This window comes from Nerophis lumbriciformis, linkage group LG24 (assembly GCF_033978685.3).
Source record: "Nerophis lumbriciformis linkage group LG24, RoL_Nlum_v2.1, whole genome shotgun sequence".
NCBI classification, from domain to species: domain Eukaryota; kingdom Metazoa; phylum Chordata; class Actinopteri; order Syngnathiformes; family Syngnathidae; genus Nerophis; species Nerophis lumbriciformis.
Genome location: NC_084571.2, coordinates 5,987,501 through 6,006,477, shown reverse-complemented (window position 1 = coordinate 6,006,477; position 18,977 = coordinate 5,987,501). Strand labels below are relative to the sequence as shown.

General features: G+C 40.2%; 1 protein-coding gene across 2 annotated transcripts in view; it reads right to left on the bottom strand.

Moving 5' to 3' along the window:
* Window positions 1-18,977, bottom strand: part of slc1a9 (solute carrier family 1 member 9) — an 85,947-nt gene that overhangs the window by 15,702 nt on the left and 51,268 nt on the right. For both annotated transcript variants that reach the window (XM_061981406.1, XM_061981407.1), the window contains 5 exons: window positions 17,429-17,587; window positions 17,200-17,352; window positions 16,884-17,137; window positions 13,077-13,182; window positions 5,631-5,757 (listed from right to left, as the gene is read on the bottom strand). In XM_061981406.1, coding sequence (XP_061837390.1) covers window positions 5,631-5,757; window positions 13,077-13,182; window positions 16,884-17,137; window positions 17,200-17,352; window positions 17,429-17,582 — 794 coding nt within the window. In that variant the 5' untranslated portion in view covers window positions 17,583-17,587. The remainder of the gene's footprint in view (window positions 1-5,630; window positions 5,758-13,076; window positions 13,183-16,883; window positions 17,138-17,199; window positions 17,353-17,428; window positions 17,588-18,977) is intronic.

Here is an 18,977-nt window from a genome sequence, read left to right as displayed (position 1 = left end):
CGTTGAGGGGGCAATCAGGTTTCTTTCGACAGTTACATCCTTTGTTGGTTTTGGAGTCGCTCTGTCTGGGGGCCGACGGCTCATTTGCAATTGTTTTGTTGTGGTTTGAGATGATTTGTCGTATATTGTTCATGCAGCTGTAGCTCAATTTAATGTTGTTCTTGTTGAATACTTTTCTTAGGGTGTTGTCTTTGGGAAAGTGTTTGTCAATCAGATTGAGGAATTTGTGTCCAATGTTCGTTGAGACGTTTTTGCTGTATGGGGGGTTGTACCAGATGATGTCGTTTCGTTTTCTGTTCTTTTTTGGCTGGTTTCCTGGCGTGGGTTCATAGGTGAGGGTGAAATTGTATCCGCTTTCATCAAGGGCTTTTTGGTACGGGGGGGTTGCTTGGTCAAATTCAGCTTTGCTAGATGACAGCATCGATAGCCTTTTATTGATTCCGGTAGGTATTCTTTTCGTGGTGGTGGGTGGGTGGTTGCTGTCATGGTGCACGTATTGGAGTGTTGTGTTGGGTTTCGTGAATGGTTGGTAGCTGTTATTTCTCAGGTTGAAAGTGACGTCAAGGAAGTTGACGGTTTGCTTGTTGGCTTCAATCGTGATCCGTAGGCCGTTCTCTTTGAAAATTTGGCATATGCCCTTCTTGGTATTCTCGCTGCTCCTTGGCGAGGCGCGACACACTGCCAGTCCGTCATCACGGTAAATACCAAGGTTCAGATTGAGGCTAGCGAGCTGGGAGAGAAGGAAACTCCCAACGAGTTCACACGTTTCTGCTCCGTCAAAACTTCCCATAGTGACGTCAAATGTTGCATTGTTCTTTTTTTGCCATGGTGTACTGTTGTGGATGAGAATGGAGTTTTTTGCGTGGATGATGATGTTTCTTTCGTTGCCTGTGATTGAGTCGTAGTCTGAGGCGAAGTCTAGTGCTTGAGTCAGTAGGTCTTGCGTGATGGAAGGGTAAAATTCCTCGATATCAAAGGAGATAAAGTTGTGCTGTTGTTTGTCTTGGATGTTGTTGAACCATTTGATTACTGCTGCTGTATTTCTCCATTGGTTGAGTGGTGTTTTGTCCTTGATTTTTGTGTTGACTCTGTCCAGGATTATTTTGCTGATTTTTCCTATTTCAGATTTAGTTGGGTTTATTAGTCGGCATGTTGGGTTATTTGCGAAGTTGGGTTTGTGGTCCTTCAATGTGATGAAGGCTTCCTTGTTGGCTGTGGCGTCCACCCTGTCCTCAATGTCCAGTTCAGCCGCGATCCTTTTATTTTCCAGGTGGATGTTCTGTAAGGTGTTGGGTTGCGCTTTTTTGTATGATTTGGTGATGCTTCTGTCCAGTAAGGTGTGGTGTTCTGGTATGTCCATTCTGTAGAAGTTTGTGGTTTTATCGGCAGCTATGATGAGGTTGTTTACTTTCTTGATGCGCTCCTTGTCATTTTTCAGCTTGGTGAGGAGTGGGTTGCGGATTGGCTTGAATTTGACTGATTGTATCATTTTGAGCATGTCGTTCTCAAAATTCTTTAGTTCCTCAACTGTGGGTGGGTTCTTGGTAGATTTGAATCCGTAAGTTTCCTTTTGCATTCCTTTTGTTTCAGGGTGGAGGAAAAAATGTGCTTTCCACCGCATCCTTCTTAGGAAGTGTTCCGTCTTTTCTATGAGCCTTAGCTTGTAGTCATTCTGCGCGGGTATGGGAATGTTCTTCGTGGAGTAGTCGATGTTGAATTTTTCCATTTCTGATCGTCGTACAGTGCTCAACAAATGTCAATTTGGAGCGGAGTATATGTCTTAATAAGGTTATCCAAAAAATAGTGCTCGATACCGTAGTAGAGCGCAATATATGTATGTGTGGGAAAAAAATCACAAGACTATTTCATCTCTACAGGCCTGTTTCATGAGGGGGGGTACCCTCAATCATCAGGAGATTTTAATGGGAGCATTCGCATACCATGGTTTATATAGGGCACAGAGTGGGTGGGTACAGGCTGGCCTAGGGGCGTGGTGATTGGCTCATGTGTTACCTAGGAGGTGTTTCCGTCTATGGCGGCATGTTGTTACAATTTTGCTGCGCTTGTTGAGGGATGACAGGTCTGGACGGTAAATAATAAACAGTTTCTCTTTCAAGCATAGGTTGCATCTTTTATTACCACTATTGTAAGGTGTGCTGGATGCAAGAATTTGCCATGTTATTGAATATTCAACATTATTGTCTTTGAGGTCCCAAATGTGTTTGCTGAGTTCTGTGGTATTTTGCAGGTTTTTGTTCCTGAAAGAAGCCTTGTGATTGTTCCATCTGGTTTTGAATTCTCCCTCGGTTAATCCTACATATGTGTCGGATGTGTTAATGTCCTTGCGTATTACCTTAGATTGGTAGACAACTGATGTTTGTAAGCACCCCCCGTTGAGAGGGCAATCAGGTTTCTTTCGACAGTTACATCCTTTGTTGGTTTTGGAGTCGCTCTGTCTGGGGGCCGACGGCTCATTTGCAATTGTTTTGTTGTGGTTTGAGATGATTTGTCGTATATTGTTCATGCAGCTGTAGCTCAATTTAATGTTGTTCTTGTTGAATACTTTTCTTAGGGTGTTGTCTTTGGGAAAGTGTTTGTCAATCAGATTGAGGAATTTGTGTCCAATGTTCGTTGAGACGTTTTTGCTGTATGGGGGGTTGTACCAGATGATGTCGTTTCGTTTTCTGTTCTTTTTTGGCTGGTTTCCTGGCGTGGGTTCATAGGTGAGGGTGAAATTGTATCCGCTTTCATCAAGGGCTTTTTGGTACGGGGGGGTTGCTTGGTCAATAAATCAATCAATAAATCAATAAAAGGCTATCGATGCTGTCATCTAGCAAAGCTGAATTTGACCAAGCAACCCCCCCGTACCAAAAAGCCCTTGATGAAAGCGGATACAATTTCACCCTCACCTATGAACCCACGCCAGGAAACCAGCCAAAAAAGAACAGAAAACGAAACGACATCATCTGGTACAACCCCCCATACAGCAAAAACGTCTCAACGAACATTGGACACAAATTCCTCAATCTGATTGACAAACACTTTCCCAAAGACAACACCCTAAGAAAAGTATTCAACAAGAACAACATTAAATTGAGCTACAGCTGCATGAACAATATACGACAAATCATCTCAAACCACAACAAAACAATTGCAAATGAGCCGTCGGCCCCCAGACAGAGCGACTCCAAAACCAACAAAGGATGTAACTGTCGAAAGAAACCTGATTGCCCTCTCAACGGGGGGTGCTTACAAACATCAGTTGTCTACCAATCTAAGGTAATACGCAAGGACATTAACACATCCGACACATATGTAGGATTAACCGAGGGAGAATTCAAAACCAGATGGAACAATCACAAGGCTTCTTTCAGGAACAAAAACCTGCGAAATACCACAGAACTCAGCAAACACATTTGGGACCTCAAAGACAATAATGTTGAATATTCAATAACATGGCAAATTCTTGCATCCAGCACACCTTACAATAGTGGTAATAAAAGATGCAACCTATGCTTGAAAGAGAAACTGTTTATTATTTACCGTCCAGACCTGTCATCCCTCAACAAGCGCAGCGAAATTGTAACAACATGCCGCCATAGACGGAAACACCTCCTAGGTAACACATGAGCCAATCACCACGCCCCTAGGCCAGCCTGTACCCACCCACTCTGTGCCCTATATAAACCATGGTATGCGAATGCTCCCATTAAAATCTCCTGATGATTGAGGGTACCCCCCCTCATGAAACAGGCCTGTAGAGATGAAATAGTCTTGTGATTTTTTTCCCCACACATACATATATTGCGCTCTACTACGGTATCGAGCACTATTTTTTGGATAACCTTATTAAGACATATATATATATATATATATATATATATATATATATACATAAAAGAAATAATAAAATAATATATATATATTCTGTATATGTGTACAGCACGGTGGAAGAGGGGTTAGTGCGTCTGCCTCACAATACGAAGGTCCTGAGTACTCGTGAGTTCAATCCCGGCCTCGGGATCTTTCTGTGTGGAGTTTGCATGTTCTCCCCGTGACTGCGTGGGTTCCCTCCGGGTACTCCGGCTTCCTCCCACCTCCAAAGACATGCACCTGGGGATAGGCTGATTGGCAACACTAAATTGGCCCTAGTGTGTGAATGTGAGTGTGAATGTTGTCTTGTCTATCTGTGTTGGCCCTGCGATGAGGTGGCGACTTGTCCAGGGTGTACCCCGCCTTCCGCCCGATTGTAGCTGAGATAGGCTCCAGTGCCCCCCGCGACCCCGAAGGGAATAAGCGGTAGAAAATGGATGGATGAATGTATATGTGTATATATATACACATATATACACACATTATTATTAAACATTTAAATCTGTAGATCAACTTTAGGTCTATTTGTCGATTTAAAGTAAAAAACAACAACAATTGTTACATTTTTCATGGCAAAAAAACAGAATATGCAATACTTACCCCAAACATTTTTTTAAGTGGAATATTTGATGAGAAGTAATTGAGACCTAAATAGGTAAATAATTCATAACACCATTGACTTTTTTCATTATTATTTTATGAGCAATAACAAACAAAAAAATCCCAGTAAAATTCTTGAGGATCCAAAAGGGACCTACGGTACTCATAAAAATGTTGAAAATAATTCATACATTTTTGTTTTTATACTTTCAACACTAAAGTCTCTCGATCAACTTCAGATCCATCCATCGATTATAGGTTTTTATTATCATTATGTTTTTGTTTGTTTTTTTATGCCCTTTTTGTCAAAGTAAACTTAGTTTTTTATATGGCAAACACACAACATATGCAATACTTTCTCCAAAATAAAATTCAAAATGAAATATTTTATGTGAAGTAATTCGAGCCTTGAATAAGTCAATAATAGATAACATTGATTTAAAATAATTTTGGAGCAATGACAGTTTTAAAGTAAAAAAAACTGCATGACAGCTTTGTGCTATTAGAGTCAACACTGCAACCTTTTCCTCATTATATTTCACCTGTTTGCTCTTTATTCCACTTTTTGATGTTTAAAAGAAAGTAATAATAGTATTTTTAGAAAAAAATTAGCTGCTGGCCGCCTTTTGGACACCCCTGTATTACACAGCCTTAAAACAAAAGAATCAGGGAGGACTCTACCCTGTTAAAAGGAGGGTCCTAATAGAAGCTTTGAGCTTAGAATCCTTCCGCGTTCCTCTCCGTCCCGCCCTTCCAGAGTCTTCATTACATTCAGGGGATGTTCCTTGTCTTCTCTTGTGGGAGAACTCAACATTGTTCCGGGCGCCGGCTCCTGCTACTCCCCTGCATACCACAGACTCCAGCACGCTCCGGGGGAAAGGCGTCTCATCCCATCTGTCCACGTCCTTCAATGACACGCTTTCTCCCACAGACTTCCTGTCCTATCGGAGCGCCCGCCGCTGCTTGTTCCCACACTGTGTCTCAAGTGCAGCCTTGGCCTTCTCCATCACTGTCAGCGGCCGCCGTGTGCGCTTTCTCCACAGTGTCATAATAAGGCAGCCGCTGACCCGTAAGAGCGAAAACAGACACACTTTGTGCGCACGTTTGCAGACTCGCGCGCACACAAGCGTGGCGCTGGGAAAAGACGAGACACTCACCACATGATCATAGAGACCATCGTCATGATGATCTCGTTCAGGATGTTGAAGAAGTCACACATGATTTTCCCGCGCTCGCCCATCCTGCTCATGCAGATGCCAAAGGTGATGAAGAAGCCAATCAAGCCTGGAGGAAGATGAACGCAAAGTTATTCAAACTTGATGACAATATTTGATTCATGTGTGTGTTCACGATCTTTTTCACCACGGGGCCCAACTTTTCCACTACAGAGGGGCCCGGGACACACTCAAATAATTACACTGAATTAGTAATCTTGTATTCAGTAATTCTATATTACCAATTTACAGTTTACAACCTTGTCAAATGATATCAAACCATGAGTTAATCCCCAAAAATATTATGAATTTAACACATAATAATTAGGGTTAGGTCAGGCTGATTAGAAAAATAAGTACTCACCAATTATATTGCATGAGAAGGGACACAAAAATAACTGACGAAAAATAAATATGCATACAATTATTTTGTGCTAAAATAAACTAAATTATAATATCCATCCATCCATCCATCCATTTTCTACCGCTTATTCCCTTCGGGGTCGCGGGGGGCGCTGGAGCCTATCTCAAATATGTTTAACAAAACTGTCTATGAAATTAAAGTGCCAATGAAAGTCATAATTTTTATGCTCAAATGGGAACTGCACTTTATTTTGCCGATCATTCACAGTCCTTATATAAAACAACAACAAATATGTTTTTCTTTTTTTTATGCATTCTAATTCGCAAAATACGGCAAATACAAGGTGACAAAAAATGCATCTAATGGGAGTACTCTATTCTGCCTCTAACACCCTCTAAAAAACATCCAAACCTGCCAACAGTACTCCATTTACATGTCGTAACCTTAATATTAACCAAGTATTAGCGATGTAGTTATTATAAGCGCTAACACACACAAGCTATTTTTAGCGGCGCACAGATAGCTAACTAGCTTATGCTGCTATTTTGACATATTTAGTTGCTGCATCGCCTCTGAGTTGGTGAAAGTTAATTCGAGATTATAAATCATACCTCTCACTTGAATAGTATTACGTTGTGGACTTAAACTGAAACGTTGGTCAACTTTGACATCCAAATTAGACCCGGAAATTGCAAAAAACACTCTTTTGCGACCACCTTTTTTTTTTTTAAACCCTTTGTGATATTATGATTAACCCTTGATCTAAATGGAGATTTATATAAACACCCCATAAGTCGCCACCCCAGTGAGAGCAGACATTGTACAGTAAGTCCATCAATCCATCCATCTTCTACCGCTTATCCAGAGTCGGGTCGCGGGGGCAGCAGCCTAAGCAAAGAAGCCCAGACTTCTCTCTCCACAGCCACTTCATCCAACCCTTACCGGGGGATTCCAAGGCGTTCCCAGGTCAGTTGAGAGACATAGTCCCTCCACCGTATCTTAGGTCTTCCCCGTGGTCTTCTACCTGTCGGACGCGCTCTGAACACCTCCCCAGTAAGTGTACAGTAAATGATTGTTTTATTATTTTCAGAGTTGGTACATCTTGTTTATCACTTAGCAATACTGTTACATGATGCTCAGGGTTTCACTAAAGCTGGATCTGTTTAGCACACAGCTTTAAAACTTGTAAATCATCGTCCTTATGTCCAGGCTCAAAAATATAAGTTTCTGGATCATCATTTGTCCCAGAGTAGTATTTGATTGCTGTCATGATTAGTAGTGTTGTTGTTGAAGGAAAAGCCAATGTTGTGATGGGTCTGTGAAATTAATACGACACATATAATTAAAATGAGCAAAATAGGTAAATATTACATGTAATTATGAATGTTACTACATTACATACATAACACTGTGTATATAAAATGAGGATGGCAGTGTTTTGATGTTTGTTAGAGCACTTTAAAAGCGGAATAGAGCGACTCCCATTGGCTCCATTGTTAGCTGACTTTTGCTAGTGTTTATTTACGATTTAGAATGCAAAAACCCCCCCCAAAAAACATTTGTGTTCTTGTTAGGGTTGTCCTGATGCCAATATTTTGGTATCGGTACAAAAATGTATTTCGATATTTTGATACTTTTCTAAATGAAGGAAACCACAAAAAATTTCATTATTGGCTTTATTTTAACATAAAATCTTATGATACATTAAACGTATCATAATAATAATAATAATAATAATAATAATAATAATAATAATAATAATAATAATGGATAAGATTTATATAGCGCAATTCTAGACATTCAAAGCACTTCACAGATAAGCGAGAACCCATCATTCATTCACACTTGGTGGTAGTAAGCTACTTTCGTAGCCACAGCTGCCCTGGGGTAGACTGACGGAAGCGTGGCTGCCAGTTTGCGCCTACAGCCCCTCCGACCACCAAATCATACAAAAAAGCACAACCCAACACCTTACAGAACATCCACCTGGAAAATAAAAGGATCGCGGCTGAACTGGACATTGAGAACAGGGTGAACGCCACAGCCAACAAGGAAGCCTTCATCACATTGAAGGACCACAAACCCAACTTCGCAAATAACCCAACATGCCGACTAATAAACCCAACTAAATCTGAAATAGGAAAAATCAGCAAAATAATCCTGGACAGAGTCAACACAAAAATCAAGGACAAAACACCACTCAACCAATGGAGAAATACAGCAGCAGTAATCAAATGGTTCAACAACATCCAAGACAAACAACAGCACAACTTTATCTCCTTTGATATCGAAGAATTTTACCCTTCCATCACGCAAGACCTACTGACTCAAGCACTAGACTTCGCCTCAGACTACGACTCAATCACAGGTAACGAAAGAAACATCATCATCCACGCAAAAAACTCCATTCTCATCCACAACAGTACACCATGGCAAAAAAAGAACAATGCAACATTTGACGTCACTATGGGAAGTTTTGACGGAGCAGAAACGTGTGAACTCGTTGGGAGTTTCCTCCTCTCCCAGCTCGCTAGCCTCAATCTGAACCTTGGTATTTACCGTGATGACGGACTGGCAGTGTGTCGCGCCTCGCCAAGGAGCAGCGAGAATACCAAGAAGCGCATATGCCAAATTTTCAAAGAGAACGGCCTACGGATCACGATTGAAGCCAACAAGCAAACCGTCAACTTCCTTGACGTCACTTTCAACCTGAGAAATAACAGCTACCAACCATTCACGAAACCCAACACAACACTCCAATACGTGCACCATGACAGCAACCACCCACCCACCACCACGAAAAGAATACCTACCGGAATTAATAAAAGGCTATCGATGCTGTCATCTAGCAAAGCTGAATTTGACCAAGCAACCCCCCCGTACCAAAAAGCCCTTGATGAAAGCGGATACAATTTCACCCTCACCTATGAACCCACGCCAGGAAACCAACCAAAAAAGAACAGAAAACGAAACGACATCATCTGGTACAACCCCCCATACAGCAAAAACGTCTCAACTAACATTGGACACAAATTCCTCAATCTGATTGACAAACACTTTCCCAAAGACAACACCCTAAGAAAAGTATTCAACAAGAACAACATTAAATTGAGCTACAGCTGTATGAACAATATACGACAAATTATCTCAAACCACAACAAAACAATTGCAAATGAGCCGTCGGCCCCCGGACAGAGCGACCCCAAAACCAACAAAGGCTGCAACTGTCGAAAGAAACCTGATTGCCCTCTCAACGGGGGGTGCTTACAAACATCAGTTGTCTACCAATCTAAGGTAACACGCAAGGACATTAACACATCCGACACATATGTAGGATTAACCGAGGGAGAGTTCAAAACCAGATGGAACAATCACAAGGCTTCTTTCAGGAACCAAAACCTGCGGAATACCACAGAACTCAGCAAACACATTTGGGACCTCAAAGACAATAATGTTGAATATTCAATAACATGGCAAATTCTTGCATCCAGCACACCTTACAATAGTGGTAATAAAAGATGCAACCTATGCTTGAAAGAGAAACTGTTTATTATTTACCGTCCAGACCTGTCATCCCTCAACAAGCGCAGCGAAATTGTAACAGCATGCCGCCACAGACGGAAACACCTCCTAGGTAACACATGAGCCAATCACCACGCCCCTACGCCAGCCTGTACCCACCCACTCTGTGCCCTATATAAACCATGGTATGTGAATGCTCCCATTAAAATCTCCTGATGATTGAGGGAACCCCTCTCATGAAACAGGCCTGTAGAGATGAAATAGTCTTGTGATTTTTTTCCCACACATACATATATTGCGCTCTACTACGGTATCGAGCACTATTTTTTGGATAACCTTATTAAGACATATATATATATATATATATATATATATATATATATATATATATATATATATATATATATATACACACATATATATATATATATATACAGTATATATATATATATACACACATACATACATATATATATATATGTGTATGTATATATATGTGTGTATATATATATATATATATGTGTATGTATGTATATATATATATATGTGTATGTATGTATATATATATGTGTATGTATGTATATATATATATATTTGTGTATGTATGTATGTATATATATATATATATATGAATATACTGTATATACATATATATATATATATATATGTATATACTGTATATACATATATATATATATATATGTATATACATATATATATATATATATATATATATATATATATATATATATATATATATATATATATACATATATACATATATACATACATACATATATATATACATATATATATATATATATATATATGTTTCTTATTGCAATCAAATAACAATTTTGTCCTTAAATAAAATAGCAAACATTCTAGACAACTTCACTTGGTTGCAAAGGATCTTCCAGGATCCTAAGTGGCCTCTGACGTATGTAGTAACATAAGGTATTATTTCCCATTGTATTATTTTGTCAAAATTATGACGGACAAGCGGTAGAAAATGGATTATTAATCTATTTCTTCATTTACTGTTAATATCTGTTCACTTTCTGTTTTAAAAATGCTCCCTCTACACTTCTGTTAAAATGTATTAAGCACTTATTGTTCTGTTGTTTGGATTGTTTACATTAGTTTTTTTTGGATGATACCACAAAAACACCAAAGGGTGTGTTCTAACTATCGTGGGATCACACTCCTCAGCCTTCACGGTAAGGTCTATTCAGGTGTACTGGAGAGGAGGCTACGCCGGATAGTCGAACCTCGGATTCAGGAGGAACAGTGTGGTTTTCGTCCTGGTCGTGGAACTGTGGACCAGCTCTATACTCTCGGCAGGGTCCTTGAGGGTGCATGGGAGTTTGCCCAACCAGTCTACATGTGTTTTGTGGACTTGGAGAAGGCATTCGACCGTGTCCCTCGGGAAGTCCTGTGGGGAGTGCTCAGAGAGTATGGGGTATCGGACTGTCTGATTGTGGCAGTCCGCTCCCTGTATGATCAGTGCCAGAGCTTGGTCCGCATTGCCGGCAGTAAGTCGGACACGTTTCCAGTGAGGGTTGGACTCCGCCAAGGCTGCCCTTTGTGACCGATTCTGTTCATAACTTTTATGGACAGAATTTCTAGGCGCAGTCAAGGCGTTGAGGGGATCCGGTTTGGTGGCTGCAGGATTAGGTCTCTGCTTTTTGCAAATGATGTGGTCCTGATGGCTTCATCTGGCCAGGATCTTCAGCTCTCACTGGATCGGTTCGCAGCTCAGTGTGAAGTGACTGGGATGAGAATCAGCACCTCCAAGTCCGAGTCCATGGTTCTCGCCCGGAAAAGGGTAGAGTGCCATCTCCGGGTTGGGAAGGAGATCTTGCCCCAAGTGGAGGAGTTCAAGTACCTCGGAGTCTTGTTCACGAGTGAGGGAAGAGTGGATCGTGAGATCGACAGGCGGATCGGTGCGGCGTCTTCAGTAATGCGGACACTGTATCGATCCGTTGTGGTGAAGAAGGAGCTGAGCCGGAAGGCAAAGCTCTCAATTTACCGGTCGATCTACGTTCCCATCCTCACCTATGGTCATGAGCTTTGGGTTATGACCGAAAGGACAAGATCACGGGAACAAGTGGCCGAAATGAGTTTCCTCCGCCGGGTGGCGGGGCTCTCCTTTAGAGATAGGGTGAGAAGCTCTGCCATCCGGGGGGAGCTCAAAGTAAAGCCGCTGCTCCTCCACATCGAGAGGAGCCAGATGAGGTGGTTCGAGCATCTGGTCAGGATGCCACCCGAACGCCTCCCTAGGGAGGTGTTTAGGGCACGTCCGACCGGTAGGAGGCCGCGGGGAAGACCCAGGACACGTTGGGAAGACTATGTCTCCCGGCTGGCCTGGGAACGCCTCGGGGTCCCACAGGAAGAGTTGGACGAAGTGGCTGGGGAGAGGGAAGTCTGGGCTTCCCTGCTTAGGCTGCTTCCCCCGCGACCCGACCTCGGATAAGCGGAAGAAGATGGATGGATGGATGGATGTATACCACAAATTTGAGTATCGATCCGATACCAAGTGGTTACATGGTCATACATTGGTCATAATTAAAGTCATGTGTCCAGGGAGGTATTTCCAGAGTTAATGAACATAATATTAATTTAAAAAAAAGGAAAAAAGACTTTGTGTAGTATCGACTACATACGGCTCTTGTACTTGATATCGTTACAGTCAATACCTGTGTCCACCCACCTTTTTGTTTACATTCAGGAGCGCTAGGTTGCTGTTAGCAGTTAGCTCTAGTATCCTCCTATGGTGTGTAGTGAAGCATGTTTAGCTATTCCTCGTCTTGCAGGGATGATATTTGTAAGAAACATTAATTTAATTTGTCGCCATGGAGGCGAGGATTAGTGATTTAGAAGTAGCTAAAATACTACACAGGTACGTTAGCCGCTAAGTAGCTATCAGCTAGCTATGTTTTAAAGCACCACTTGCAGGGCAGCGCTTGAGTGTTAATAGCTCCACCTTTATTGCTAGCGTTAAAGCCAAAATACGTCCATTCTCCATCTTCTGTCTTTACACTGTTTCTGCTTGCAAGTGCTGTGTGTGTGTGTGTGTGTGTGTGTGTGTGTGTGGGTGTGTGTGTGTGTGTGTGTTGACACATGCGCCGCAGTTTGTATGCCAGCATTGTCACCGCGGCCCACATCATGTCGATGAAAAAAAAAATACCTGTATTTTTCAAAAGCAGTATAGTACGGTTTTAAACTCATTAGTACCACGGTACTTTATCAGTACCGGTATAACGTACAATCCTAGTTCTCGTTTTATATAAGGATTATGAATATTGGGCAAAATTCCAAAAAAGGTGCACTTCCCCTTTAAGAACCTTCTGTAAGACTTTAACTCCATACTTCTCCTGTTTGTTTGATATTATCCTTACTGCCACAAGTGGTGGACAAGTGTATTACAACTGAGTACCGCTGTGGCCCACAGCTGAGAAACATACTTGATCTAAATGACATCAACACAAGACTTGACTCACCAAGAACATTCATGCCCCATTTATACTCCAGTTTCTTCCTGTTTACTACAATGGGCTCTGTTTGGTTTGGCGCCGTTACTGACACCTGTTTCAGCACTGTCTGGACCTGGTAGGAATTAAAATGAGAAAAAAAAATCCAGTGTACAAGAACATGAAGGAAAGAGTCATTAGATAGTAAGAAACTTTAGTCAGTTCTGCAGAAACATCGGTTTGTGCTTAGCAGGGCATTTCTGGCCACAAACTAAATCTGGTTTAGGGCTAAAAAGATCAAATGTTTTTTTTTAAATTTTTTTTAATTTTTTTAATTTTTACATTTAAACACTTCCTTGTGGTCTACATAACATGATATGGGGTCAAAATTTCACATACATTTTATTTTAAAGACCGTCTCTTCAGGATATGCCATATTCACATGGCTCTGCATCTACTCCCTGTCAGCCATGTTGTAGTTTTTAGCGCTTACATATGGAGTCTACTGACAGAATAAGTTCAAACTACACGCTACTTTGTATTAGAAATGGCAACAGCGGAGGATGCATGTGCATGTACGAGCCAGTCTGCCCCACAACAAGAGGATGGAGAAAAAAAAGGGACTTATTCGTACAACTGAATAAAATGGCAGACTCGCGCGAGGCTCTTCCAGTAAACCTCTACTAAACTATATAAGATGATAACCGCTGACATAGCAGAGGCAAAATACGTCCCTCAAGTCTCAATTACCAAACTTGTTTGGACACAGTATGAAGGAAGACAAGGTTGTTTTATAAATATTCCCGCCATGCCTCCATAGTTTAATTTCACATTTTCACGACTTATGGGGATCCCAAATACACAAAAACAGGTACCAATAAGTAAGAAAAGTTGGTTTTGCATAATAGAACAATATTATTGATTTACTATGATTAGTCTCCTGAAGTACCCCCACCCCACCTTAAAACTAACGCTCAGTATGGTTACATGCACCAAAAAACTAATCATTGACCTAATTTCGGACATGTCAGTCTTCCCAACGTGAAGAAGTACAGTTGACGGAGCAGTCCACGACCAGAAACCACAATAGTTACATGTTTTTGCCTTTATCAATAATGTGTTTTTATCAAGCAATCGAACAAGTGGTGTCATATTATTTTTAATTTTCCTGAGGGAACTCTCCTGAAGGAATCAATAAAGTACTATCTATCAATCTATAATATATACTGTATGTCCTATTTGGGGGGGTTAAATGCTCCCTAAAATATTCTTAAACCATCTTTAATTGTTTGGTTTTGTTTTATTTTCCAAAAAAGTTTAGTTTTTTTCTTCTTTTTTTACAAAAAGTCATCACATTAATTTTAAAGTAGCCAGAATGTGAGGTTTAAAAATCATTATCCACTTAAGATAATAAATCTGTCAGGATTCCCTTTAGATCATAGTATAAGGTAGAGATTATCTGATTCATGTCGGATTATCATCAGTGGATAATAATCATATGATGTAATTATTTCAATTATTATTATTGGTGCATCTACTAGGGCATCGCCTGTTTTAGAAACTAATGATGCCTCTGTTTCAAGCTTTAAATGAAGGTCCTTGATTGCACCAAAGTTATGGGCTATGAGTTTCTAAAGTGTAATTTACACATAATTATGTCCGATGCTGCCACAAATACTTATTCAATTTTTTTACTTTCTTTGTTCACCTCATCCTGGTTCTCAAATGTTGGTGCTATGTGTGAATGCATAAATGTGAGTTTTGATGACATGTGTTGAATGAACAGTGAAATGCTCCATGCTGGGTTTGCTGCTACCAGGAGGAATGAACCATTTTGTATTTTTGCAAGTGGTGTAGGTAGTGTTACATATTCCTAATTGGATTCAAACAACCTCATTGGTAAACTTTGAGAGAAAAATTTGAATTTATCTTAACTTTTATGACTTTGTCTTTTATAAGTGATGGATTAAAATCAGGGGTGTCCAAAGTGCGGGCCAAGGGCCATTTTTTATGTATTTTTAAGTAGTAGTAGTATTAAAAAAAAAGTGGGATGATTGGGCAAACAGGTGAAATGTAACGAGAAAAAGTTGCAATGTTGATTTTAATAACACAGAGCTGCCACGCAGGCTGTTTTTTCCCTTTAAAGTTGTCATTATTCAAAAAATACTGAATCAAAATCTATTATGTTATTATTGACCCATTCAAGGCTCCAAGTACTTCACATCAAAAATTCCACTTTGAAAAACTTTTTGGGGAAAAATTGCATATTTTGTGTGTTTGACATATTAAAATAAAAGTTTTCTTTGACAAAAAGGAAATAAAACAAACAAAAAAACATACATTATAAAAACTTATAATCCATGGATATATCTGAAAATGATCTTGGGACTGAAAGTAAAATATATATATATATTTTAAAAATATATTAACATAATAACATATATTAACGTTGTTGCCCTAGGGTAAACTGGGTATAACACATGGCACACGGACAAAGCTTAACCTATTGTTACTATAACAATCTACAAGGTTAATGTAGGTTGCTTCTCTTTCTCCTCCTCCATTTTTCCGCATTCTTTCGTATCTCAAGTTATCATTACGTATATGTATTGTTGCATTTGAACAACTGTATTGTTGATAATAAAGGTAATGTATTGGTATTGTTCATTATCAATAGCGCTATTTCTATTGGTATTTGAATTGCTCCATTTGTAGTGTAATAATGCTCATTGTCATTTCTGTATTACTTTTTATTTTCGCTAACTGCTTATTTGCTATTACTTTTACCATCATATTTGTACATGTCGTATTTGCCGATGTTGCTCTACTGTTGTTGTTGTTCTTCTTCTTGTTGTTTGCTGTTGTTGTTTTTGTTTCTCTGTCTAATCCCCGTCTTGTCCCCACAATTTCCCCCTCTGTCTTCTTTTTTGTCTCTTTCTATCCCCTCCTGCTCCGGCCCGGCTGCACTAAATGATAATATAAATACATTTAATAAAGTCGAATACAAATAAGGCAACAAGAGAAGTATCCTACACTTCTATTTTGTAAAGTAAATCTGAACAGCCGACATGGGCATCTACATCAACTATATGATTTGCCTGAGAAGCTGGACAGGACAAAAAAATAAATAAAATAAATAAAAATATATATATATATTTATTTCTTTTTTTATAGTGTAACACTTATGAGTGAGGCCCCTTTGAATCCCCAATAATTGTAGTGTATTTGTTTTTTTAAACTGTCATTACACCCCCCCCAAAAAAAGAATTAAAATCAATAGTGTTATGAATTATTGACCTATTTATTTACCTATTATTTAGTTGAACAGTTTTAAGGGGAAAATATATTCCATATTTTGTGTTTTTGACAGAAAGGGCATGAAACATACACGTGTTTTACTTTATATGGAAATATAGACCTAAAGTTAATCTAGAGATTAACGTTGATGTAACAAAATAATAAACCTATTTTTCAAAATTTTTATAATCATTCAATACATCATAATCGCCCCCGCATGCTTTAATTTTTCAGTGTGTGGCCCTCAGTGGAAAAAGTTTGGACACCCTTGATTTTAAATGAAACAAAAAAAATAGTCAATCTTTACAAAAGCCCAGGTCATGATTATGTGGCCCCCCTTGTGGTTGTGGAGCCAAACAAGCGCATACAGTGTTTATGCCACCGGCTGGCCCTGCTGCTTAGCAGTGTTGACCAGCTGATGTATCCTGTAGTAAATAAGGAAGCAGCGTTCCAGATGTAAAAGGGATTAGCAGCTGCAGAAGAGCCGAGCCTCATCCAGTACACCACACAAAACACCAAAATACAAGAAGTAGAAGTTACCTGCTGGAAACAAGCCTGCACCAAGTTCTCAGGGAAGAGGTTTCGGATCAGATCAAGGAAGGCGTCCAGACTGCTGACTTCCTGGTTTTTGGTACCCATGGTAGCTCCGCCCCCCCTCAGTTTGGGGTTGCCGGGGTGGATACTTAGCACCAAGATGACCCCCAGGATGGCTGCGATGATGGTGGTGGACATGTAGTACACCATGGCTCTGCTGCCCATCCTGCCGCTGGAGCGAGCGTCGAGACCGGCCAGCCCTGAGACGCGTCGGGACATGTCGTCTTTCACGTGAACAGGAAGTCACCTCTGAGCGACTCACCTGTAATGAGGCTGGAGATGATGAGAGGCAGGATGAGCATCTTCAGCATCCTCATGAGAATTTCCCCGGGGAAGGAAACCATGGTGAGGACGGAGTTGTCCGTCACCTTCATGTAGCGCAGCAGCATCCCGAACACCGCTCCCATGACCACACCTGACACAGGTAGAGGCCTTGCTGTGATTCTCCTCCCCGCCCGGCGACGAAGCCGTGACAGCGGGACAGTACGTACCCATGACGGTGAGTCCCAGCAGCAGGTTGTGAGTGTTGCGGCTGCAGTGACCAGCATCTTTGTAGCCAGCCTCGGTGTTGTCATCTTGCCGGCTTTCGTCTCTGGCCTTGTGCTTGTCTGTGTTGGACTGGTTGACCGTGGGCTGGTTTGTCATCCTGCCTGTGGACACATTGGAGTGAAATATGTCAGGGAGCACAAATCTTTGATTAGCTTTGGCACAGTGACTCTCCAGACATCAGTGATACATTTGTGTTATATTTCTATGGGATGGAATGACGCAGGAGGAGATCATATGCAGATTATTTATGGTACATATACATTTTCATAAACAATTGGAGGACAGTGTGCTTCTGATGCAGGGGTATCCAAAGTGCTAAAAATACTACAAAAAAAGTGGAATGAAAGAGCAAACAGGTGAAATGTAACAAGAGTTACAATGATGACTTTAATAACACAAAGCTGCCATGCAGGCTGTTTTTTTTTAACTTTAAACTGTCATTACTCAATGAATCAAAATCAATGTTGTTATGAATATTTGACCTATACAAGGCTCCAATTATTTCACAACAAATATCCAACTTTGAAATATTTGCTGGGGGAAAATACTGCATTTATTGTGTTTGCCTTTGACAAAAAACACATAAATCAAACAAATATTTAAAAAAAAAAAAAAAAAAAAATGTATAATCAACTGATCTAAAGTTGATCAAGAGACTTAAGACATTATTTTTAAATTGTCATTGCTCAAAAAAAAAAAAAAATCAATCCATTGTGTTATGAATTATTGACCTATTTAAAGAGACATCGATGTCCCACTGGGTTGTGAGTTTTTCCTTGCCCTTATGTGGGCTCTGAACCGAGGATGTCGTTGTGGCTTGTGCAGCCCTTTGAGACATTTGTGATTTAGGGCTATATAAGTAAACATTGATTGATTGATTGATAAATAGGAACTGCATTATTTTGGAATTTTGCCAATCTTTCACAATCATCATAAGAAACATGACGACGGGCGGCGTGGCTCGGTTGGTACAGCGGCTGTGCCAGCAACTTGAGGGTTGCAGGTTTGATCCCCGCTTCCGCCATCCTAGTCACTGCCGTTGTGTTCTTGGGCAAGACACTTTACCCACCTGCTCCTAGTGCCCACCCACACTGGTTTAAGTGTAACTTAGATAATGGGTTTAACTCTGTAAAGCGCTTTGAGTCACTAGAGAAAAGCGCTATATAAACATAATTCACTTCACATTTTTAATGCTTTCTAAATATTAAATAAATGTGATCAAAATTCTGCTTACAATGGAGCCTATGGAAGCTGCTCTATTCAGCCTATGAGGCCCTTAAAAACACATCCAAACACCTCCATTGATGTTTTTTTTTATACATGATGTAAGTATATATGTAATGTAGTAACAAGCACATTTATAACATTTATTGTTTACGTATTTTGATCATTTGAAGTAAACGCGGCGCATTCATTTCAAACGTTCGCCTTTTTTTAACATCACTGATTACTGCTCACAGCAGATTTTATGAGAGCCACCTCCTGTTATGT